Consider the following 24,561-nt stretch of genomic DNA (forward strand, 5'->3'; position numbering starts at 1 on the left):
AACTGAAAAACAGTGCAAAGACATGACTTAGAATTATCCCACAAGAGAAAAAAGGGAATTGGGCTATTTACATGCTAAAGTTCAAGACCATTGGTTGAGGGTTGTTCCCAAGGGTGTTAATTAACAGGAACTTCCATACTGTTTTATACGTGGGCAGCACAGCCTCCCACAATTCTGGGGAGAAGATCACACATGCTTAGAGTTGCAGGTATGGACCTCTGGCACTTGTAAGAGCACACTGGAAAGTCCACAGCAAGAAGCAGGATTTGATAGCATCTCCTACTGGGATGGAGGCAAGAGTGGGAGAAAGAGACTGAGAAAGTGGCTGAATCAGAAGACTGGAATCATCAGAGCAAAGTGCCTAGGAGAGAAGAGTGATAAGCTAGGGACAAGGTTTTAAATCTGAGAAGTCGGTCAAATCACACACAGGCAGAAACACAACATAGCCCCAGCTATTCAGTAAGCCAAAAAGCCAAAGAGCTCTGGCAAGACAATGTTAATAGAGAAGGAAGCACCCATGGGTGATATATGCAGCTAATGAATCATTGAATACTACATCAAAAATATTGATGTACTAATGATCACTATAGTGGCTAAATGAACCAAATTTAAAAAAAAAAAAAGAAGAAGAAGAAGCAGAAGCAGGTTGTGCTAATATAAACAAGAGGAGTTGAGATAAAGGGAGCCAAGGTAGTGGGAGACCAGTATGGTCTATGCAAGTGTGAGGCATACCAAGAAGCAGTGACTTCCCAATACACCCAGACCTAGGATGCATCCGTGTCACATCTGCTTCAGCTTCCTGGCCCTACAAAGGCCCCTGACCATGTCTAGCAGCTTCTCATACAGCCAAATAGTACCCAAGGTGACCACCAGCAGGAACAAGAAGACGTTCAGCAGGTACTGCTCATGCCACAGCTACTGCAGGCCATGGGGCTTGAGGTGGGCCACACCCCTTGTCATGCTGAACACCATACAGTAATTACTCCAGGCATGGAATGACTCCTCCAAGCAGCAGTTCGTGGCCCTGCTGGGTTTTAGATCCCATTAACAGTCTGAGGAACATCATAAAAATACATTCTAAGAAATGTAGATATGCAAACACATACCCTTCACAATTTTACCTTTCTAGGGGTTCATGAGGCCCAGGAGCATCACTGTGTTGCTGAGCCAAGAACCCCTGATGTAGAGGACTAGTATTTAGTTATTCTTTACTTGTTCAACAATTACTTATGGAGTGCCTACTGTGTGCAAAGCAGTGAGAGAAGCCAGGATAAATAAGAAAGATATGAACATACTATCATGAAGCTTACATTCTAGTTGGAGGAAATAGTCAATAAACTATAAACTAATGAAGAGTAATTACAAAGTATGACACGTGTTGTGAAGGAAATTATGTGGAATGGCTGGCAATGATCAGAGAAGGCCTCTCTGAAGTGATGACATTGGAGCTAAATGGAAAGAATGTTCCAGAACAGCCAAAGGCAAAGACCTCTAGAGGAAAGAATGACATGTTTGAAGAAGTAAAAGGACAGGACGCCTGGGTGGCTCAGTTGGTTAAGCAGCTGCCTTCGGCTCAGGTCATGATCCCAGCATCCTGGGATCGAGTCCCACATCGGGCTACTTGCTCCACCGGGAGCCTGCTTCTCCCTCTGACTCTGCCTGCTCCTCTGTGCCTGTGCTCGCTCTCGCTCGCTCTCTCTCTGACAAATAAATAAATAAAATCTTTAAAAAAAAAAAAAGAAGCAAAAGGACACCCCTGTACCTGTCCAGAACCTTTTTAAACCTCTCAAGAGAAATAAAAACTCTAAAAAGAGAAACTTGTAGAAGTTTCTTCTAAAGACACAAAGTTCTTCCTATCATCTGCCTTGAATTTGTCTTACTGAAATATAAGACTCATTCTTTAACTTGATATTCAGTAAAAATAGGTCAGCTGATATCTTAGTTTAGCTGAGTTTTAGCTTATATGGGGGTGGAGGGGAGAGACCTTCCAGCCAGTTCCCCTAGTGCTACTCTGAGGCCTACATACATATCTTTTGTCTCCCATGACTTGCTTCATCTTTGGAGCTAGGGCTCCTTTGGAGCTGCCCTATCAGAATGGAGATACCCAGGTCTTTGGCTTCTACTTGGAGTAGGTTTCCAGGCTGGTCTGTGAGGAAAGGAATCCCCACCACAGGCACACCATGATGAATAGATTCCATCATGCTATTCTGCCCTCCGTGAGAGACAAATAGGTGAATACTGGGGTGAGCTTGGACAAAGGAGAAAGAAAGAGAGAGAGAGAGAGAGAGAGAGAGAAGGAAGGAGAAAGAGAAAGAAAGGAAAGAAAAAGAAAGAAAGAAAGAAAGAAAGAGAGAGAGAGAGAGAAGGGAAGGAAGGAAAGAAGGAAGGGGATGCTCGAGAAAGGATTTGGTGAATCTGGAAAAACAGCAATGTCAGGAAGACATGCAGGGGATTCTAGAGGTGTTTAGGAACAATTTAAAGAGTCAGTTACTTGGAAGACACTCTGTGAGCACTCTCAGAAATATGGATCTAACACCTGAACCAAAGAACAGCTAAAGCTAAGAATGCAGAGAGAGCACTAAGTTCAGCATATACCACCATTCATCCATTGATTCCTTCATTGTGTCTCTATGTCGTTTTAAAGCAGGGCTTATGCCTTATACTTTAACACTGCCAGATCCTGTCATACTGTCTCTCCCTTATTTGTAGCAAAATAAAATGTTGAGGAGGAGCTTATCCAGCCCAAGGACCTAGAAACCCTTAAAGTACTTTTGGTAAATGCAATTTGCTGGCTCTACGTCTGGCTACTGAAATACATTTGCAGGGACAGAATCAAAAATGTGTATCTCCAATTCACTGAGTGGTTCTGATCCAGTCTGCAGCTACGCACAAGGAGCATCCCCAGAATGCAGCAGGGGCCAGAGAGAGAAACCCTCTTGGAGATGTGGTAGGACAGCTCAGACAGAAAAATGAGGAATTTTAATCACATTAGGAAGACACCATGGCCCCTAGGTCTCTCGCACTCCTGGTGAGAAGGAACTGGGCCAGTGCCTGTAGGGGTCTGTGTGTAACCAGCGGGTGGCTTCAGGCCACTGCACAGCAGCGACATCCTTTCTGCTCTGCATACTTATGTCTCAGAACATTTATAGGCATTTCTTGGAAGGTGTCTGATCCTGATCACCTACCAATTGCAAGAGGCCACAGTAACCCCTCTTGACTATCACTTGTGGCTACAGATAACGGGTCTGGGTTACAAATGAATGAAATGACCCCAAAGTGACAAGCTCTTCTGGTGCTTTGACTTCCGCTCACAGATGCTTTCGTTTTCAAGGGTGGTGTAGTGCCCAGGTAGGGGTGACCGCTGCAATCAATGCTAAAGAAAAAGTAACTGGAGAGAGAGGGGGTCAGAACGGCTGCTGCCTGTAGAAGCAGGAAGTCCTTACCCACAAGGTCACTCTGAGGAAGTCAGTCTACAGTTTTCACACTGGCTGCCAATTTGACACTTCCAAATCACCCCTGGGGAAGGTGGGCAAAGATAGTATTCATCTTCTCTAGGACTTCCTTCACCTTTTGGTGTGTACCATGGAGCTCAGTGTCACAAGAACAAAACCTACATCTGCAACTTGGCAGTGAAGCTCTCAAATTCTTGAGAGAACAGAAAAAAAGAGTCATACCATTCATGCAGCACATCTCTGAACTCTCTGGGCTTCCCTTGTTTAGGATAAATTAAAACCTTTCTTTTCCCTAGGATAACATGTGCTGGATGGCCTGGAAGAAAGTGATTTTTCTGAGCCTTGATTTATCCTTTTTCTCCAGGATCACAGCATTGGTGTTTCCTTTCCCTGCAGGCTCTACAGCTGGATGAACTGTATTTCAATTTCCTCTCTTGTGGGTTAGGAGGGAAGACAGGGACAGTTTTTGATAGTATCCTCCAGAGGACTCAGTGAACACCTTCCCGCATCCGGTACTATGGGCTTTCCCCAGAGAAGAATGGGAGGCAGGCAGGATTCCCAAATGCTCAGGAGCTGGATCTCCTCCACCCTTGTGAGGGAGGCAGCTAGAAGATGGTCAAAGAGATGCATGTCTTCAAGTGATACAATATCGTCTCAAATTCTCAGCTTTCTTTTTTTTTTTTTAAGATTTTTATTTATTTATTTGACAGAGAGATCACAAGTAGGCAGAGAGGCAGGCAGAGAGAGAGGAAGGGAAGCAGGCTCCCCACTATGCAGAAAGCCTGATGTGGGGCTCAATCCCAGGACCTTGGGATCATGACCTGAGCTGAATGCAGAGGCTTTAACCCACTGAGCCACCCGGGCACCCCTCAAATTCTCAGTTTTCTAAAGGTTTACAGTGACCTATGTGGGCTTGGCCACCAGGCAACCTAAGTTCATGGGTATGTGTGCCCCTCCCAGCTTCCAGTCTCTCCATGATGTTCTGTGGGTACACTTTTGAGAGGGTCTGTAATCTCTGCTTTCTCCTTTTTCTGTGCTTCCGAAGTCAGCCACTCCTCATGCACTTGAGCTCCTTGCTTTCCCCCATGGTAGTGGTTGCTATAGGATCAGGGAGGACTTAATGAAAAAGATGGTGGTAAATCTCTCAAGAATGCATAGAAAGCTATAAGCCAGACTGAAATGTAGAGCATCAAAAATACAGAAGGAGCTGGATCTTTGCCTCCCAGTTAACACTAGCCAAGAGGCATGTGTCTGGTTTTTCAGTACTTGTTAACTGAGATGTAACGATAATAATAAAAAAGACCCGGGGTGCCCAGGTGGCTTAGTCGTTGGGTATCTGCCTTATGCTCAGGTCATGATCCCAGCATCCTGGGATCAAGCCACACATCAGGCTTCCTGCTCAGCCGGAAGCCTACTTCTCCCTCTCCCACTCCCTCTGTTTGTGTTCCCTCTCTTGATGCCTCTCTCTGTCAAATCAGCAAATAAAATCTTAAAAAAAAAAAAAAAAAAAGACCCATTCAGTCATGCCTAACATGTGTCAGACACTGCAATGGAACTCTTAAAAACATATATCCAATCCTGTCAACAATCCTGAGTGCCAAGTGCTCTTTCACACCCCCAGAAACTGAGGCTGAGACCCAAAACACTTGTTGGAGAGAATATATGAAATAAATGGCAGAATCAGGATTGAATTCAGACTGGGTCTGACCCTAAAGTCCAAGTTTTTTCTATTACACAACATCAAAATGGACTAACATTCGGAGAAAAAGATGATTTCCATATATTGCTTTTAGAATATTCATAGGTGGACTCATAATGAAAATATCTTTCCTTTTGCTGTCTCACTTTGGGGTTTAGCACAGACTGTGGAGGGAAAGAGTTAAAAATAGAGGTTGCCTCACAGTTTTATAGACTCAGTCAAATATTGAGTCAGTATAAATACAGTTTGGATGTGCTGAAAATGCAAATTATGAGGATTCAAACCTAGAGATCCTGATTCAGTAGGTCTAGGGTGGGGCCTGGAATCTGTATTTTCTATAAGTATCTCAGGTGAACCTGACAAAGATAAACTAAGAACCACACTTTGAGGAAGACTAATCCAGAGCATGGCTGGCATAATCCTGAAGCACCAGGGTAAAAGGGTACAGCTCCCTAGAGCTCTCTATATCTCCTGGGGCTGGACTGGGAAAGGCTCTGACAAGGCAGCATGTATGACTGATAAGATGCCTATAGTGGAGAACCAATTGTTTCAGAGCACCCAGTGCCCATGTGTCTCCTTGTTTCTATGAAAAATGAAATATCCAGTTGTCAGATATGTGAATTGAGCAAATTATTTGGACAAACACAACTTATCAAAACTGGCACTAGAAAAATTAGAAATTTTAAATATCTCTAAATAGCTTTAGATTCAATTTTTTTTTTACAAAAATTGATTTCCGAACCAAAAAGCTTTCCGAAAAGAATCTTCTAGAAACATAACCTCTTAAAATACAAGAAGAGGGTACAATTCCAATGGAGTTTTATGAGGCCAACCTATCCTTCAAAATATTTTTAAATGGAATCCAGCAATAAATAGAAAACGTAGTACATCGTGTCCAATTCTTCTATCCAAAGATGCAAGGTCAATTTAAGTCAAAAATTATCATTATAATTCACCTCAATAACAGAGTAAAAAGGAAGTTTCATATGATCTCCTCAATAGATGCAGAACAAAACTTTAGCAAAATTCAACGCCATTTTATCATAAAACTCTCAATATGGCTAGGTATAGAAAGTAATTTCTTTGGTGTGATAAAATGCATATATTGAAAAAATTCTTGATCTATAATAATACTTTAATGGAAAATACTGAACTCTTCCCACCTAAGATAGGAACAAAGTAGAGAGGTCTGCTCTCACCACTTTTATTTAACATCATGGTATAAACTCTAGCCAGAACAATAAAACAAGAAAAATAAGTAAAATAAATAATGATTAGAAAGGCAAAAGAGAGAGTTGTTAGTTGTATGAGACACCATCATCTATATAACCCTGTGTGTCAGGTTCTGCACTCGGTGCAGAATCTGCTTGAGATTCCCTTTCCCTCTCTCTCTCTCTGCCCCTCCCCCTGTTTGTTCTCTTGCTCTCTCTGTCAAATAAATAAATAATAAATTCTTTAAAAAAAACCCCACCCAGGGGCACCTGGGTGGCTCAGTGGGTTAAAGCCTCTGCCTTCGGCTCAGGTCATGATCTTAGGGTCTTGGGATTGAGCCCCACATCGGGCTCTCTGCTCAGGAGGGAGCCTGCTTCCCTTCCTCTCTCTCTGCCTGCCTCTCTGCCTACTTGTGATCTCTCTCTGTCAAATAAATAATAAAAACCTTTAAAAAAAATCCACCTAGATTTAACCTTTGTCTGAGCAATTTCTATCTGTGCACTAATGGCACCATCATGAGAGAGATTCCTTACATCCAAATGGAACACAAAGGTTTTACTCACCTGAGTATTGGTTCAACAGGTTTGACCATTAAGCTTGCAATATAAACAATGTAGAGAAGCAGGGGCCGGGCAAAATAAAGGCAAAGTCAGAATTAACAAACCATAGTTCTGCTTTCAGTTAAAGATAAAATAGGTCTGGCCTAGAGCCTTCGGGGAAACATTCCCTGATAGAGTCATCAAACTGAGCATGAATATACAATTCTCTCAAGGTCAAAATGAAGAACATCAGAAAGTTTTTCTCTTGGCCTCAGAAATCCATGTGATCTGTCAGGGAGAGTAGAATGCTGGAACCTAAGACACAGGCCCAGGCAGACCAAAATTCATAATTTCAAATGTGCTAGCAAGGATGGTCACAAATGGCCTTCCAAGTTTCTCAACAACCAGGAAAGTGCAGCAGTCCGTAGCATAACCAGCCCTAGGTCGAAACTCTTGTTCTTTAGGGAGCCCATCCTGTCTGTCCTTCCTAACACATGACTACACTGAGTTGCATGTAGAGCTTCATGACCTTTAAAAGCTTCGTAAATGAGCTCCTGTGGAAAAGGGAAGGAAAGAAGGAAGGGAGGGAGGAAGGAGTGAGAGATACTCGATATTCATGGACAGCGTTAATCTTGAAACATATGAAGGAATCTTGGCACCAGAATTGAATACCTTGAAAGCACTTTTGGTAATAACCTGTCCTATTGGTCTCTCCTGAGAGCTTTCTGCTCGAGATGCTGGTTTTTTCTTGATCTTCATATCTACCATGGCATTTTCTTGTTTTTTTCTTTGCTACAATTCTTCCTGATGCTTAGAATGTCCCTGTTTTCCTCCCTCTTCCTTTCTTTCCCTCATAGAAATCCTATCCATCTTTTTTTTTTTTTTCAAATTTATTTCACAGACAGAGATCACAAGTAGGCAGAGACACAGGCAGAGAGAGGAAGGAAAGCAGGCTCCCTGCTGAGCAGAGAGCCCGATGCAGGGCTTGATCCCAGGACCCTGGGATCATGACCTGAGCTGAAAGCAGAGGCTTTAACCCACTGAGCCACCCAGGTGCCCCAATCCTATCCATCTTTTGATGCTCTTCCTTCCCCAGAAGATGTTACCAGCTATAGCTGGTGCATATGATCTCTCTCCACTGGCTGAATGCTGGAGCTCATCCGTGATGCTCTGTATGACCTGCAATTATATGTGAACTTTGCTCTCAAATGTACATGTGTGTAGGATTTATTTTCCCAGGGCTGTAAGCATCTTGATGTCAGTGTCCCATGAACATAAGTGGAAAACCACACTTTCCATTGGAGAAACCACTGTAGAAGCTGTGTGCCTGTGATGGCTGCTGGCTTGCTTTCAACTACTGGGCCAATGGATGTCTTCACACTCCACTGGCAACAAATCGTTCAAAAAGATCACTGTTGCTTGGGCTTCCCACGTAAGGGTCAGTGAATAAGGACTTTGAACTTTTATCTGCCTCTAAGGGCCTCTTCTTTGATACAAATTCTGAAATCTTGCTGAATATCAATGTTCCGTGTTAGTTTTTTGTTTTTTTTTTTTTTTTTTTAGATTTTATTTATTTATTTGTCAGAGAGAGAGAGTGAGAGCGAGCACAGGCAGAGTCAGCGGGAGAAGCAAGCCCCCCACGGAGCAAGGAGCCCAATGTGGGACTCAATCCCAGGACACTGGGACCTGAGCCAAAGGCAGCTGCTTAACCAACTGAGCCACCCAGGCGTCCCTCCATGTTAGCTTTTACTTGAGCATTTACTGTATTTTATTGAAGATTCATTTACTTTTCTTCTAATAATATTTGAACATTTGCTAAGGTGATTCTGTACTGGTGATTCAGGATCCACAAAGTGAGCTAAAAAATGAGATTCCAATGAGGATACAGGCAGTTGACTTATAAATTGAAGATCAGTCATCAGCTGCTTGATTTCCTTTTGTTAAAGTGAAGACCAAATACTTAAGGAGAACCCATAGCCCTGCCCTATGCCCTCTGGTAAGCGGTGAAGGGAGAGAGAAACATGGCTCCACAGGGAAGGTCTCTACCCTGATTGTGTACTATAATTCCTGGGGAGTTTACATAATTTATGTATAATTTACACAAGACTTTCTGAAAGTGGGACCCAAACATAAGTATTTGTTCAAAGTTCCTCAGGTGATTCTAATCACCTAATCTTTTCAGCCAGGGTTGAAAAGTGCCAACCTGAGAGAGAGAGAGAAAGCAAATACGCATTTATCATAACATAAGGACACAGGGTATACCACTATTCATGTATATTTAAATGGTTCAACTATTTTTAAAAAAATATTTAATTAATTTATTTATTTGAGAAAGAGAGAGTGGTGGGAGGGGCAGAGGGGTTGGGAGGGGGTGAGAGAGAGAATTTCAACTGATCTCTGTGCTAAGCACTGAGCCTGACTTGGGGCTCAGTTTCACGACTCTGAGATCATGACCCGAGCTGAAACCAAGAGTTAGACCCCCTTTTTTAAATTTAATTTTACTTTATTTTGTGTGTGTGTGTTCCAAAATTCATTGTTTACGCACCTCACCCAGTTCTTCATGCAATATGTGCCCTCCTTAATACCCACCACCGGGCTCACCCAACCCCCCACCACATTCCCTCCAAAACCCTCAGTTTGTTTCTCAGAGTCCAGTCTCTCATGATTTGTCTCCCCCTCTGATTTCCCCCAAGTGAGTCAAGAGTCAGAACCTTAATGAACTTAACCATCCAGGTGACCCTGGTTCAACTATTTTTAAAAATTTGTTCAGGACAAAGAAGAAGATGTAAAGAACTAATGTTGGGACTAATGTTGTTAAAAGTTCACTTCCAATAGAGAAAATTCTTTCCCTGAGGATAATTTCTAACAATTACTGGGGACAAGAGAGAGGAAGTTGTTTTGTCATTTCAGCAGTGCAATGGGCAGGGCAGGCTTCTTCCAAAAGGACAAGATTATGAGGAGAAAATCAATGGGATCAAATGGGCAGTCGATTTAGTAAGTTTGACAGGGTGTTCTGATTAAATCGGAGAGCAGGCAGACAACTACTTTAAGCCAGAGAGGAAGCCAAGGAGGCTTCTTGAATTCAATGATCAGGATAATCTTCCTAATTACATCTGAGGCAATAGCAAAAGTTTCAGTAACTATAAAAAACTAGTCAAGTAAGATGTAACTTATTATTTGACCTAGTCTTTTCATAAATCTTCACCTTTCAGTAATAAATGTTTACCTTCTGTCTTCTATGTGCTATATACTCTAATAGATTCAGTGGATCCAGTAGTGTGCAAGGAAAACATGATCTTTGCCCTGATGGAGCCTACGGTTTGCCAGGAGCAGCAGATATTGAGCAAATCATTACAAGTAAAAAATTATCAGTGTGTTAAGTGCTTCAAAAGAAAGAGCTAGGCATTTGAAAGTGTACAAAAAACTACGTACTTAACTTAGCAATTAGTACCATGATTCTCTCTGTGTGCTACGACCAATTACCCACATACATCAGAGGGGATATATTTTAAAAATTAAGAATTTTTTAAAAAATGTTTAAAGGAGCACTGGCTGACTCAGTTGGTAGAGCATGTGACTCTTGATCTCAGTGCCATGAGTTCAAGCCCCACATTGGGCGTGGAGCTTAGTTAAAAAAAAAAAAAAAAAAAAATTAAGGTAATACATGGAATAGCTTTGAAAAATTCAATTCATCTGGTATAAACTTTTGAAAATTAGCCAATGAAAATATAAACATCAACTTAATATGAGAGAGAAAAGACTTGCAGAAACACACTGCTAAGACTTGAAGGTCACACTCTGAAAGTGTATGTTCCCATCTAGTTGGAAGACGAGAGAACAGAGGGAAGACTTGAAGATTTTTTGTTTGTTTTTCCAATAGCTTTCATTCTCTGCCCTGTCTCTAACCCCTACATTGCCTGGCACATATTAAGTCCTCAGTAGATCTTTTTAATGAAAAAGAGAAAGCACAAAAGTAAGTGCTAAGTCAGCTGTATAGATAAGCTTAAAGGAAGAAATGAGGTAGATAAAATAGATTTTATGGAGGAGGCAGTATTTAAGAAATGTGACTAGTGAGTCACATCTTTTCTCAGAAATAAGGGAGGAGCAAGGGCATGCTACTTAACAGAGAGCATGATTTTCCTCTCTGTGATTTCATACTTAAGATAAGTACTTTCTTGTCATTTTGAGTTTCAGAGGAGTGGAATTTCCAAGAGTCAGTCTCATGACTTACAGTCTGCAAGGCTGAAAACGAGTCTTAAATAGCCAGATTCCAGTTCCACTGTGAATGAATCTTAATGGCCATCTTGAAGTTCTGCAAAAAGAAATCTTTGTAAGTGACCCCCATCAACAGAAAATTTATGAAAAGAGAAAGGAAGAGAAAGAAGTGAAACTGAGTGACTAACTTTATCCAACAATGAAATGGTGAGCTGTCCATCACTGTCCCTAAGCTGGAGACAATAAAGGCAATCAATTGAGGGGAGTTTCGTAAGGTGAGATTCATCCCAATTTCTAAGAGTAATATCTGCTCATCAGGTTTGGAAGCTGAACAAGCTAGGAATGTTTGCAAGCATACCATCTCCACAGGACTGTCTGGTGTGATCAGTGCAGAGATGAATGAAATTGTTTGATTGATTCATTCATTCATTCATTCACTTACTCACTCATATTTCTCAAAAAATGATTGCTTTATTTTTGTTTTAAAAAAAACCTACTACATCCCAAGCAAGGCTTCCTTTAAAAGGTAATCAGAATTAATCTTGAATTCCTATTTATAGTCTTCTGGAGGAGACCAACTGAAAATTTGGTATTTTTTTTCTCTTTCTTTTTAAAATCAAAGAGACAGAAGAGAAAAACTAATCAAATATATCACAAACCTAGATTAAAAGAAATGTTAAGGGACCCAATTTTAGTTCTTTCCCTTATTTATAACTCAGAATTTTTTTTCTTTTCTCTCTTTAATAACATCTCTATTGAGTGATAATTCACATATCCTAAATTTATTCTTTAAAAGTATACAGTTTAGTGGGTTTTAGGATATCTGCAGAGTTGTACAGCCAACATTTCCTCACCCCCAAAAGAAACTTCATATCTATTAATAGTCACTCTCATTGTTCTCTTACTATCACTTAGTTCTTTAGACACAACTGCCTTTAATTCTTTGAATACATTTCTAATCACAGACTTAAAGTAGCTGGATATAAAAATCAATGCCCAGAAGTCAGTTGCATTTCTATATAGCAACAATAAGACAGAAGAAAGAGAAATTAAGGAGTTGATCCTATTTACAATTGTACCCCAAACCATAAGATATCTAGGAATAAATCTAACCGAAGAAGCAAAGGATCTGTACTCAGAAAACTATAGAATACTCATGAAAGAAAGAGGAAGACATGAAGAAATGGAAAAATGTTCATGCTCATAGATTAGAAGAATAAATATTGTGAAAATGTCTATGCTGTGTAGAGCAATCTGCATAGTCAATGCAATCCTTATCAAAATACCATCAACTTTTTCCACAGAACTTGAATAATCCTAAAATTAAATGGAACCAGAAAAGACTCCAAATAGTCAAAGGAATGTTGAAAAAGAAAAGCAAAGCTAGTGGCATCACAATTCCAGACTTCAAGCTCCATTACAAAGCTGTCATCATCAAGACAGTATGGTACTGGCATAAAAACAGACATATAGATCAACGCCAGAATAGAGAACCCAAAAATGGACCTTCAACTCTATGGTCAACTAATCTTTGACATAACAGGAAAGAATATCCAGTGGAAAAAAGGCAGTCTCTTCAACAAATGGTGTTGAAAAAATTGGACAGCCACATGCAGAAGAAAGAAACTGGACATACCTTTACACCACATACAAAAATAGACCCAAAATGGATGAAAGACCTTATTGTGAGACAGGAATCCATCAAAATCCTTGAGATGAACACAGGCAGCAACCTCTTCAACCTCAGCTGCAGCAACTTCTTGCTAGACACGTTTCCAAAGGCAAGGGAAACAAAGGCAAAAATGAACAACTGGGACTTCATCAAGATCAAAAGCTTTTGCACAGCAAAGGAAACAGTTAACAAAACCAAAAGACAACTGACAGAATGCGAGAAGATATTTGCAAATGACAAATAAAGGGCTAGTATCCAAAATCTATAAAGAACTTCTCAAACTCAACACCCAAAGAACAAATAATCCAATCAAGAAATGGGAGAAGACATGAACAGACATTTCTCCAAAGAAGACATACAAACAGCCAACAGATACATGAAAAAGTGCTCAAAATCACTCAGCATCAGGGAAACACAAATCAAAACTGCAATGAGTTACCACGTCATACCAGTCAGAATGGCTAAAATTAACAAGTCAGGAAATGACAGATGTTGGCGAGGATGCAGAGAAATGGGAACCCTCCTACACTGTTGGCAGGAATGCAAACTGGTGCAGCCACTTTGGAAAACAGTATAGAGGTTCCTCAAAACTTGAAAATAGAGCTACCCTAAGACCCAGAAATTGCACTGCTGGGTATTTACCCCAAAGATACCAATGTAGTGATTTGAAAGGTCACGTGCACCCCAATGTTTACAGCAGCAATGTCCATAGTAGCCAAACTATGGAAAGAGCCCAGATGTCCATAGATGAATTGATAAAGATGTGTTACACACACACACACATACATACATATATATACATAAAGAAGATTCACAACACACACACACACACAGAGGATGGCTTGTTACACAGCCATCAAAAAACAAACAAACAAAAAAGAAATCTTGCCACTTGCAACAATGTGGATAGAACTAGAGGGTAATATGCTAAGCGAAATATATCAATCAGAGAAAGACAATTATCATATATGGAATTTAAGACACATACAGAGGATCATAGGGAAAGAAAGGGAAAAAATAAAATAAGACAAAACCAGAGAGGGAGAAAAACCATAAGAGACTCTTAATCTCAGGAAACAAACAGGGTTGCTGGAGGGGAAGAGCGTGGGAGGATGGGTAGACTGGGTGATGGACATTGGTGAGGGTATTTGTTGTGGTGAGAGTGTGTTCAGACTGGTGGAATCACAGACCTGTACCCCTGAAACAAGTAATACCTGATATGTTAATAATAATAATAAAAAAATAACAACAACAAAGTCTTTGTCTAGTAGAGCCACTATCTGGGCTTCCTCAAAGATCATCTTTGTTGCATAGCTGCAATTAACTCATTTTCGTTTAGTTTTTCATGTATATATCCATCATGTTGGATAAATAAATCTATTGTTTATTGAATTGTTTATGGTTGAGGCTATTATGAATAATGTGGCTATGAGCATTCTTATATGTATTCTTGTCCACATAAACACATTCTTGTGATATATTCATTGCTAAGCCCAAAGTCTATTTTTCTACGTTATCTTCTAGAAGTTTTATAGTTTGGTGCTATAGTTTAAGCCTTATGATTCATTTGGAGTTAACTTTTGTAAAAGGTGCAGTGAGCAGTGTCTAGATTTTTTTTTTTCTTTTGGCATGTGGCTGTTCAGTTGTTCAGTTCATTTGTTGAAAAGACTATCCTTTCTCCATTGAGTTGCCTTTGTTCCTTTGTCAAAGATCAATTGACTATATGTGGGTCTATTTCTGGACTTTCTGTTCTGTTTCACTGCTCTGTCTACTCTTTTGTCAATCTCACAATGTTTTGATTACCGTAGTTGTATAGTGAGTTTTGAAGTATAAATTCTCTTTGTTCTTCTCCCTCAATATTGTGTTAACTCTTCCAGGTCTTTGGCTTTGCCATATAAACTTTGGAATATTTGTCAATATCCACAAAATAACTTATTGGAATTTTGATTGGGATTGCATTGACTCTATAGATCAAGTTGCAAACAACTGACATCTTGACAGTGTCAGGACCTTCTGTGAACATGGAATTTATTTAGTTCTCTAATTTCTTCCATCAGTTTTGTGCTTCTCATACACATTTTATACATATATATGTATATATAGATAGATATATTTATTTTATATATATTGTTACGTTTATACCTAAGTATTTCACTGTTGGAGCTACTAATGTAAATGGCATTGTGTTTTTAATTTCAAATTTCACTTGTCCATTTGTTATATACGAAAGTGATAGACATTTGTATATTAATCTTGTACCCTGCAACCTTAGTATACTTGCATACTCCTTGAGTTTTTTTGGTCAGTTCTTTCAGATTTTCTACATAGACCATCGTGTCATCTGCTAACAAAGAGTTTTAATTCATCCTTCTAAATCTGCATCTCTTTTATTTCTTTTTCTTGTCTTAAATTGCATTAGCTAGGACTAATATAAATGGTACTGTGTTGTGTGTGTGTGTGTGTGTGTGTTTAATTTCAAACTTCCATGGTTGCTTTTGGTATAAAGGAAAGCAACTCTATCTTCTTAGCCTGGCTAGGATTTAACCAATTTTATTGATATTTTCAAGCACGCAGCTTTTGGTTTTGCTGACTTTTATTGTTGTTCTGCTTTAAATGTCATTGATCTCTAATTTTTGCAACAGTTACTTGTTTTAATTATAAACACTGGATAAAGTAATATAGAACCTAAAGTACACACATTTAATTATTTATCTTAAAACATTTTGTTTGGGGTGCCTGGGTGGCTCAGTGGCTTAAAGCCTCTGCCTTCAGCTCAGGTGATGATCCCAGGGTCCTGGGTTCAAGCCCCATATCGAGCTCTCTGTTCAGTGGGGAGCCCGCTTCCCCCCCCCCCATGTGTCTGCCTCTCTGCCTACTTGTGATCTCTGTCTGTCAAATAAATAAATAAAATCTTTTTAAAAAATTTTTGCTTCTAATGTCCACTATTTGTAAGGAACAAAGAAAGCCTCAGGGTCCTTAGGTGTTTAATCTCAAAGATGGTATGAAATGAAACACATAATCAGCAAAATTCTTAGGAACTTGTAGAAATGTACTTTATTTCATGCAAAGCCACATAATTTCCTATATTTTAATAGCTAATCAAATAAACATTTCAAAAAATCCATTACATCACAATAAGTTAAAATACTACAAAGCAACTGCAATTCCACAAGTTTATCAAAACCAAACCGAGAGAACATTATGCACAGATAAGGCCAAAGATGCTAACTTACTTATAGGTAGCACTTTGCAGCTTTTTCCTATTTGAAAATGTAGTGAGAATCTGCAGAAAACAATAGTTAAATCTAAAACCCATTGGTCAGATACGAAAACATTTGTCATTACGTATCAGGTAGTAATGGCTGATTAAAGATAAATTTGGCATCATGCACCAAAGACGAATATAATGAACATGTAGAAAAATTATGATCAGATGCACATTTGAAGACAATCTTCTATTTCATCTAATCCACTGAATTAGATAAATAACAAGTACTTTATTAATGCAACACAGAAATTGAGCTTTTGGTATACTTCTCTTGGGTACTGACATATAATATATAAAAAGACACTGAAGGGGTGAAGGAATATTTCAAATTCACACTGCACTATTCAATTTTAGAGTATTGCCCTAAGGAAACACAATGTGGGCAGAACTTATCTGAGAATGATTTTTAAACTATTATAAGCACTACAATTAGTTACTACAAAAACATTTTATAGAAATTAAATATCAGAAAGCAATATCAATATTAGAGTTCTTTTTTCAATACTATAATTTATAAATATATATTAGATTACAGTAATTTAAAAGACATGTCCACATGTTCTCTACTTTCTAAAATGAGAAAAATCCTTTTAGGCTGTTTTTAAAGTATGGACAAAAACAAATCCATTGGATTGCTTTTAATAAAATAAATACAAGTCTCTCCCCTACAACTTGGTGTACTAAGTAGGGAAGATGCTAGCCAGCATTCTTTTGAGAAATTCAGCTCTAAATGACTAGGTTGATACGATTTATATCAATAATATTGACTCAAAATGGTGTTGTACAGTCAGAGTAATAAATTAGGATTTTATATATGTCTGCCGTAGTAAACCACTTTTTCTATTCTTTTGCACTAAGTACAGAAAAAAAAAAACTTTTATAAAATGATTTGAGATCAAGATACTTACTCACCAAAGAAAAGATTTTTGGAGAAAAAAGTTAATTCTCCCCAGGGAGTGTATTAAAAACAAATGTCTTTTAGGTTATCAGTAAGAAGAGGAACATGTCAATATTCTTGCTTTATTAACAAATTTAAAAATTAGAGCAAGGCTTCAATTAACATCAACAGACAAATCTTTTGACAATGATAATAAAATTTTAGGAAGACCAGGCTGAGTGTGAGAGGAATTAGAGGTGAGGTCATGTTCCCATTGATGGGGCTGAGGATGGGGCAGGGCTAGTGCCTGCTTTGCTGGGGAAAATGATCACAGGGCCTGGTCTCCAGCCGTTGGGATAGGGGAAGATACAGCTTTGTCTTTAAGCTCTGAGCACGAAAAAGTCCACTAGGAAAAAGAATCCTACATGGATGGAGGGAATTCGTATTTTAGAAGGCCTCCTGTAACCCTCTTGTATTGTTCTAACCTCTCCTAATGAAAACTTTGATAATCATGTAGGTTATTTACAAATTCCTTCTCATAAAACGGTATCTGAAAGTTCTTAATCTTTCTGGTTTGGTTTTGTTTTTAACAATCACTGTTTTTGGAAATCCATTTTTATGCCAAAACCTTACACTGAGAGTAATTCATTTTAATGAAGTGCCCTCTTAAGTAACCTAAAGCCAAGACACTGAGCCAGCATATGTCACATTTACATTCAGATATTGCTTCCTTGTCTAGAAAAATCTGTTTCACTACTTTAGGTGCACTATTGTTATTCAAGCAGTGGAATATGAAATCAGAACTAGTTCCTTTTGAGTGTACTGATCAGCAGAAACAACTGTGTACACACAACAGGAAAAATCTGTCAGCACATTAAAAGTCGTACTGTGAAGAGAGGCTTCAGAAAGGAAGGAAGGTGTAAAAGGAATGAGGAAGGAAGAAAAGAAAGGAGTTTTAGATAAAACTCTAAATCCATTTATTCCTTAACATTTAGAATTTAATGTAATGTGATCCATTACATTTTGGAGATTCAAGTATGTTAAGATTTTTCAGGGACATGTTTTGCCTCTTTAGTGCAAATATCCTTGTGATTTTCACGCACAGTCCACTCAAATCACAAGTATAAAACTCACATTACTGAACAGTGTGAACTATAATTATGGAGAGTTTACTTTCCTTTAAGATGGTAATCAACACACCATTAAGAACATTCCCTGACTCTATTACAAGATAAAAAATGAGGTTTGTTATTGTACATAAATGAAATTTTTTCATCCATACACTGCAGTATACTTAAAAAACACACACACAAATTAATGTCCTATCCACACTTAATTTCGTTTGGGTACACGACCAGTGTAAATTTAAGAACTGATACTCTAATAAACAGTAGAGCCCAAAATAAATCAATTTGTAGTATTTACTTTTGATGGCATGGATTGTCCAATTTTCTGATCTATTTTTTATAAATGGAAAACCCTTGATTTTCTGATTTAGCTCTTACCACTCTTGTGAAATGAGGACCTCTTGTGTGTTGAAAGTACCCGAAAGCCCTGTATTCAAATGGTAAGAGAGCGAATTCTAATAATTAGGCTTATACCTTATTTCTTATTTTAATAATGATGTTTATAAAAAAGCTCCACTGATAAGAACAAGTTATTGATGTAGCAACAAAAGTTAATTAGCAACGTACAGGTGATTAGTAAAATTAACAGATTATTAATAATTACTTTCTGCAATGGTTATTTTTTAATTATTGGCTTACTGAATATCCTTACCTAACAATTATTTAGAAAAATAATTTAGAAAATTTAATCAGAGACCTATTATTACATAAGAAAAACATCAAAAGCAAATTATCAGAAGTAATTCTTTAGGAAATTACTTTGCATTTAAGGTATATGAATTTAGTAGTAATGTTTTACAGTAGATGTCATTATATTTTAATAAGCTTCCCCAAACAGAAAACTTCTGTTCTTACTCCACCGTTTTTTTACACAAGGTGGCTTAAAAATTTTTAATTTCATTCCCCCCACCAATAAACTCTTTTTTTTCATGGGTTAAGCCATTACCTTATGAGCTCAAATTTGCCCAGCCAGGTAACCTTCCTATATGATCATCTATTCTGCTTAAAAAGTTGCACTCTAGACTTAAACAACTAAAAATTATTTTGCAAATAACTCAGAAGTCACAAAAGGAGCTATGTTATTTGTACTACCTATACTTCAATTATTATAACCATAAAAATTTCAATAATAAAGTCAAGTAGTACATTCCCTTACATTGTCCTATCAGTTTATTTTAGGGCATTATAAGTTATAAAAGTGACTGGATAATCTCTTTTTCTGCTTCTATTTCTTCTACAGCATCTGGGTTTCATGACAAAACCTGATAAGAAACAACATTATACTTAAGGAAAATATTCTAAGTTAAACCCCAAGACCAAATACACAACAATATACTCTTTTCAAAGGATTTTTGATTAATCAGTCCAAAAACAGTTTTTGCTTTGGGGACTTAAAGTCTTCTCTGTAATTATAAGAAACTGAACCCCTCTCTGGGCTGATCATTTCTCCATCCACCACCTTCAAGTGCTACCAGGAAAAGTAGCACAGGTGACTGTTTTTTGTTGTTTGTTTGTTTGTTTTTTAAACTCTGGCCTATCAACATCAACTCAATGCCCTCACAATAGTTTTGTGAGGTAGATCAGTAGGTAAATAGCAAGTATCATCTTCATTTCACGAATGAAGAAACTGAGGCACTGAGAGGTTACATAATTTGCCGGAGATATTCAATGGTCAATCATAAAATTACAAAGAGTACCAAATGATTTCTGCGTCTGGCCTACAGTTCTCTAACCACACGTTAGAGTGAAAGGCTGTGTGTATGTGCTCAAATGGGCAGCCTGTATAACCTTTGACAGACAATAAAGTCTATCCATTTATTATTATTTTAAAGGGGATCTAACCTCAAAGATCATAAAACTGAACAAAATCAGCTATTTAGGATGATGCACCATTCCTTTCGGTATCTGCATAGAACTGTCTCTTAAAAATGTGCGTGATAATACTAAGTAAAAAGCAAAATAAAAAATTTGAAATTATGATTCAAGGGAAGATTGACTTCAAGAAACATACAATCATATTGTTAGGGTAACCAGATAATTCATTTTCAAACTGGGACACTTCAGAGTGGAAGCCAGCACTAATAAAAGTTACACAGAAGAGCAGGTTAAGCTAATCTGAGACTGTTGGGACAAACTCACCGAGAGTCACCACAGCGGGGATTCTCTGAGCTGCAAACATTTTGGGGACATAAAAAACTCTCTGCAATCATGCTGTGCTCAACTGTGCAGTATTCACTGTGCAATAAAACACTGATGATTTAACATATACCCAACTTTGGTTTCAACACAAAAGTTTAAAAAACCCATTTTAAAATCATAAGCATGTTTAACAAAATTATTACACATAAACCACAATTTGAGTGTTAACAGTAACAGTAAGTGGATTCACATTTTACCTTTAAATAACCAAATGTTATTTGCCACAAAGCATCAACAGTCACCTTTAAAAATCAGAGAATTTCATGGGGACTCTTTGGCTGCTTAAAAAAAAAAAAAAGGCATTATTTACCATTAATGCTTTGGATTCTCTTTGAGTGGAATGATCAATACTTAAATCAATATACTGAATGATAAAGGTGAACATTTCTCCCTGAAATGAAAATTTTTACAAAGCAATACCAAAAGCGTAAAGCAATTTCCAGCTACTAGCCAAGACTGAAAGAATAACACATCACCCGATTATAGTACACATGCCAAAGATACTAACGTTATCACTTGAAGTATAATCTTAATTATACATGCAAAAACCGCACTAATTTGCATACAGAGTTGAAAAAGAGCTTTCTACATTCAGTTATGTCTGGTAAGTAAGCCTTGTTTTAAGACATGGGTTCTGTAAATACCATCGTTATTTGAGGTCTCCATCTCTTGGCGAAATACAGAATTAACATATTGTTTAGAAAGAGCAAAAATGTAAATCACAAAAATAAAACTGTATGATGTTATTTTGGCTTTCTTGGATCTGTAAAACAACTTTCCTGAAAAAAATTAACCTCAAACAAACCAAACTACATGTTCTCAATCTATACTGATCTTTCTCATGAACTGAGTCCTTCCACTACACTCTAACTTCTAAGGCAGACGCTTCAGGAATCGTGTATAATAAAAATGATGACACTCTATTCGATGGCCAATAAACTATTATTACTAAGATGTGAGTAACTTCCAGTGCCTTTTTTGTCCTGACACTTTTTACTAAGAGTACATATAAATTCTAGGGCATACATATGTTCGTAAAGACTGGATTGATGTGTTGATCTTGGTCAGTTGTTCCAAAAATTCTCTCCGACTTTACACATCATCAAATATTCCGGTTCGAGACATGGAAAGGTATCGTCCCCCAGGCTGATACCTGAAAGGTGGATAAAGAAATGATCTGAGGTGTCAAAAATAACAAAGGAGGAGAGAAAAACAAGGACACATTAAAAGGAAGTGGCTACATAATTTGTAAGCATAATTTGTAACATCTATTCAGTAGCTGGAAGTGGAAACTTACAAAGATATTATCCCAAGGGGACTTACTTAACTATAAATTAATCAATAGCTTTTTTAGAGCCTAGAAGACACGTATGACAAGGAGAGAGATAAAAAGAAAGGGACAGGGAGATGCAAACACATCATGGAACTGAAGATTTCATAATCACTCTTAATTGTTCAACAGAAATAGAATGTTCTAGGGTTTTTGCTGTTTACAGAAAATACTGCAGAGATTTCATCATGCATTTGATATTTCGTTTTTGCTTAATTATTTTCACAGAGCACAGTGGCTAAAAGCACAGACTCTACCGCCAGAGTCCTGGGGTTTGAATGCCTGACTTTACCATTTGCAAGCTGTGTTACTCTGGGTAAGTTATTAAGCCTCTCTGGATTCAAATCTGATTGGATTTACAACCATAAAATATAGTATTGTTAGTGATGTGCTTAGAATAGTGTCTGACACCCAGTCACGGCTATGCAGCTATTGCTAAATATGATAAATTTCATAAATGGGTTCATTAGAAACAGGCAAGAGTAAGATCCTTACTCTCAATTTCAATTTTTCTTATTTAGAATACCACTAGTAGTTTATGGAGATAGCAATTTCAATTATCACCATAGGATGATATAATTTTTGAAATATAAAAGCATCAGCAGATATAAAAAGTTACCAAAGTTGATTAATATGGTGAATATTAGCAATAAAAATGAATATTTTCCTTATGTTTATCTCATCAAGTTGTATGCTAGTAAAATTTCAGAATGCTGGAGCCAAAATGCCCCAGCCAGAGCTTACCTTTCTGCTTTAGATTCAAGAGGATCATCAGTAAATGTTTCTGCATTAAAATCCAAAGGTTCTACATCTTGGAGGAGTTCTATTCGGTCTCTTTCAGTCCTATTATTGGCCCTGGTATATTTGGATGTTGCTGTGAATGGAGGAGAAAATGTATATCTACTTTTCTATTGTCTTTATGGGTCAGTCTATGGACTCATGAAAAAAAGTCAAGATTATAAACAATCTGAATTTTAATTGTGAAGACAACAATAAGAAAAGATAACTACTTGATTCCTTTAAAATCAGATTAAAATGAAAAATAGTATGATAGGAAATAACACAGAAAAGTTTCTCCCTTGTAGCTAGTCTAAGCTCAGAAGCAGGTACAACGTAAAGATTCAATTATTATGAATCAGAATCAACATTTAACATATAAATTATTTCATTCTCAAGTTTCAACTGGTTTCATGGTGAATCCAGTCCTGTATCTCAGCTCTCGGCTAGAATTTCTTTAACATGTACTCAACTCAAGCTCTTCAAGAAAGGCCTGAGTCTTCTTCCCAGGAAACAAGAGTTTAGGCAAGCTAAGTCCAACAGAAATAAAATGCAAACACAATATTTACTTATAAATTTTCTAGTAGCTATATGAAAAAAATAAAAGGGAACAGGTGAAATTAATTTTAACAGACTTAATTTAGTTCAATATATCCAATACATTATCATTTCAACATGGGGCACCAGCCTCATTGTAATTGCTCAATGGCCACCTGTAGGTAATACCGATCATCCTTGTCAGTACAGATCTACTGAATTCTCCATTCTCTCTATGTGGATGGGCTGGGTTTTCTTCATAAACAAACCAAATTTTCAGGAAGTTCTTCTGAGCAGTCCAATAGCTTCAAAAGAACTTTGTGATATAGCTCTTTTTGAAAACTTGAGACAAGCCAATTCAATTCTTACACTTTCGTCATCTTGGACTCTGACCTTCATCTCTTCTCTCATTCATTCAGCAAATATTGGTTGCCTCCCACATTCCAGGTTCTCTTCAAGTCAGCATCCTAAGGCATTGTGTTTCCTTTTCTCTTGAAGATTCTCCCACACTCCCACATCTTCCTACCATGTTAACCTCTACTTAAACTTCCAAATCTTTGTAGAGTCCCCTTTTTTCCTAGTTTTTTTTTTTTTCCCCAAAGATCTTATTCATTTATTTGACAGAGATCACAAGTAGGCGGAGAGGCAGGCAGAGAGAGAGGGGGAAGCAGTTTCTCCGCTGAGCAGAGAGCCCGATGCGGGGCCTGATCCCAGTACCCTAGGATCAATGATCCAAGCCAAAGGCAGAGGCCTTAACACATTGAGCCACCCAGGTGCCCCCCCTCCTTTTTAAGATGTTATCTGAAAGAGAGAGAAAGAGAGGGAGAAGCAGGCTCCCCACCGAGCAGGGAGCCCGACACAGGGCTCGATCCCAAGGCCCCGGGATCATGACCTAAGTGGAAGGCAGACACTTAACTGGCTGAGCCATAAGGCGCCCCTCTTCCCTCGTTTTAACTAAACCTTTAGCGCTCTCCCATGTCTTCTACCCTAAATCTCATTCAAACACATCCTTTCCTCCTCATCTCCAGGATCGCTGGTTATCTTGGGCCCTCATTTCCTTTTTTTTTTTTTTTTTTTTAAGATTTTATTTATTTATTTGACAGAAAGATAGAGAAAGCACAAGTAAGCAGAGTGGCAGGCAGAGAGGAGAGAGAAGCAGGCTCTCAGCTGAGCAGGGAGCCCAATGCAGGGCTTGATCCCAGGACACTGGAATCCTGACCTGAGTCGAAGGCAGCCAACTGGGCCATCCAGGCGCCCCAGGCCTTACTTATAGATCGCATTACCAAAACAGACATTAAATTGATTCCTTTGTCTCACTTCCCTGGAAATCATGCTTGATGTTCAAATTCACCTTCTGAAACCAAAGATCTGAGCATGCTCCTTTCCCGAATGAAATCTTAACTTGATTTGAAAGGCTTCACTCTGAGCACGGTAATAGCTACTGCCCAGCTGTCCCTGCAGCTTCCCCCTCATCAGGCCCCACATACTAAATTTAGGATCTTGTGACAGAAACAAACCTGCATTCTCCCCAAGGTTCTCTTAAGTCACTCATTCATCTTTCTGCCTAAAACCCCTTCACCCGGCAAAGTACCATTCACTCCCAAATGCTGAGTTAGTATTACTCTATCACAAAAATCCTTTCCCTATAAAGAACTCT

General features: G+C 38.2%; 2 protein-coding genes across 5 annotated transcripts in view; both read right to left on the reverse strand.

The window, feature by feature from the left end:
• Nucleotides 1–6,851: 6,851 nt before the first annotated feature.
• LOC101670163 (UDP-glucuronosyltransferase 3A2) lies at nucleotides 6,852–7,516 on the reverse strand (the record flags this gene model as incomplete). The annotated part of the gene is given in 4 exon segments (XM_013045377.2): nucleotides 6,852–7,002; nucleotides 7,005–7,199; nucleotides 7,202–7,327; nucleotides 7,330–7,516. Coding segments are annotated over 4 exon segments (588 nt in total), but the record flags the coding sequence as incomplete, so codon positions are not given.
• Nucleotides 7,517–15,817: 8,301 nt separating this feature from the next.
• Nucleotides 15,818–24,561, reverse strand: part of LMBRD2 (LMBR1 domain containing 2) — a 43,432-nt gene continuing 34,688 nt past the window's right edge. For 3 of the 4 annotated variants that reach the window (XM_004738015.3, XM_004738014.3, XM_004738016.3), the window contains exons 17-18: nucleotides 22,335–22,464; nucleotides 15,818–21,437 (exon numbers count right to left, since the gene is read on the reverse strand). In XM_004738015.3, coding sequence (XP_004738072.1) covers nucleotides 21,353–21,437; nucleotides 22,335–22,464 — 215 coding nt within the window. In that variant the 3' untranslated portion in view covers nucleotides 15,818–21,352. The remainder of the gene's footprint in view (nucleotides 21,438–22,334; nucleotides 22,465–24,561) is intronic. The other variant, XM_004738017.3, reaches the window with a different exon arrangement.

This window comes from Mustela putorius, unplaced genomic scaffold (genome assembly GCF_011764305.1).
Source record: "Mustela putorius furo isolate JIRA1106 unplaced genomic scaffold, ASM1176430v1.1 tig00000407_pilon_pilon_pilon, whole genome shotgun sequence".
Classification (NCBI taxonomy): Eukaryota; Metazoa; Chordata; class Mammalia; order Carnivora; family Mustelidae; genus Mustela; species Mustela putorius.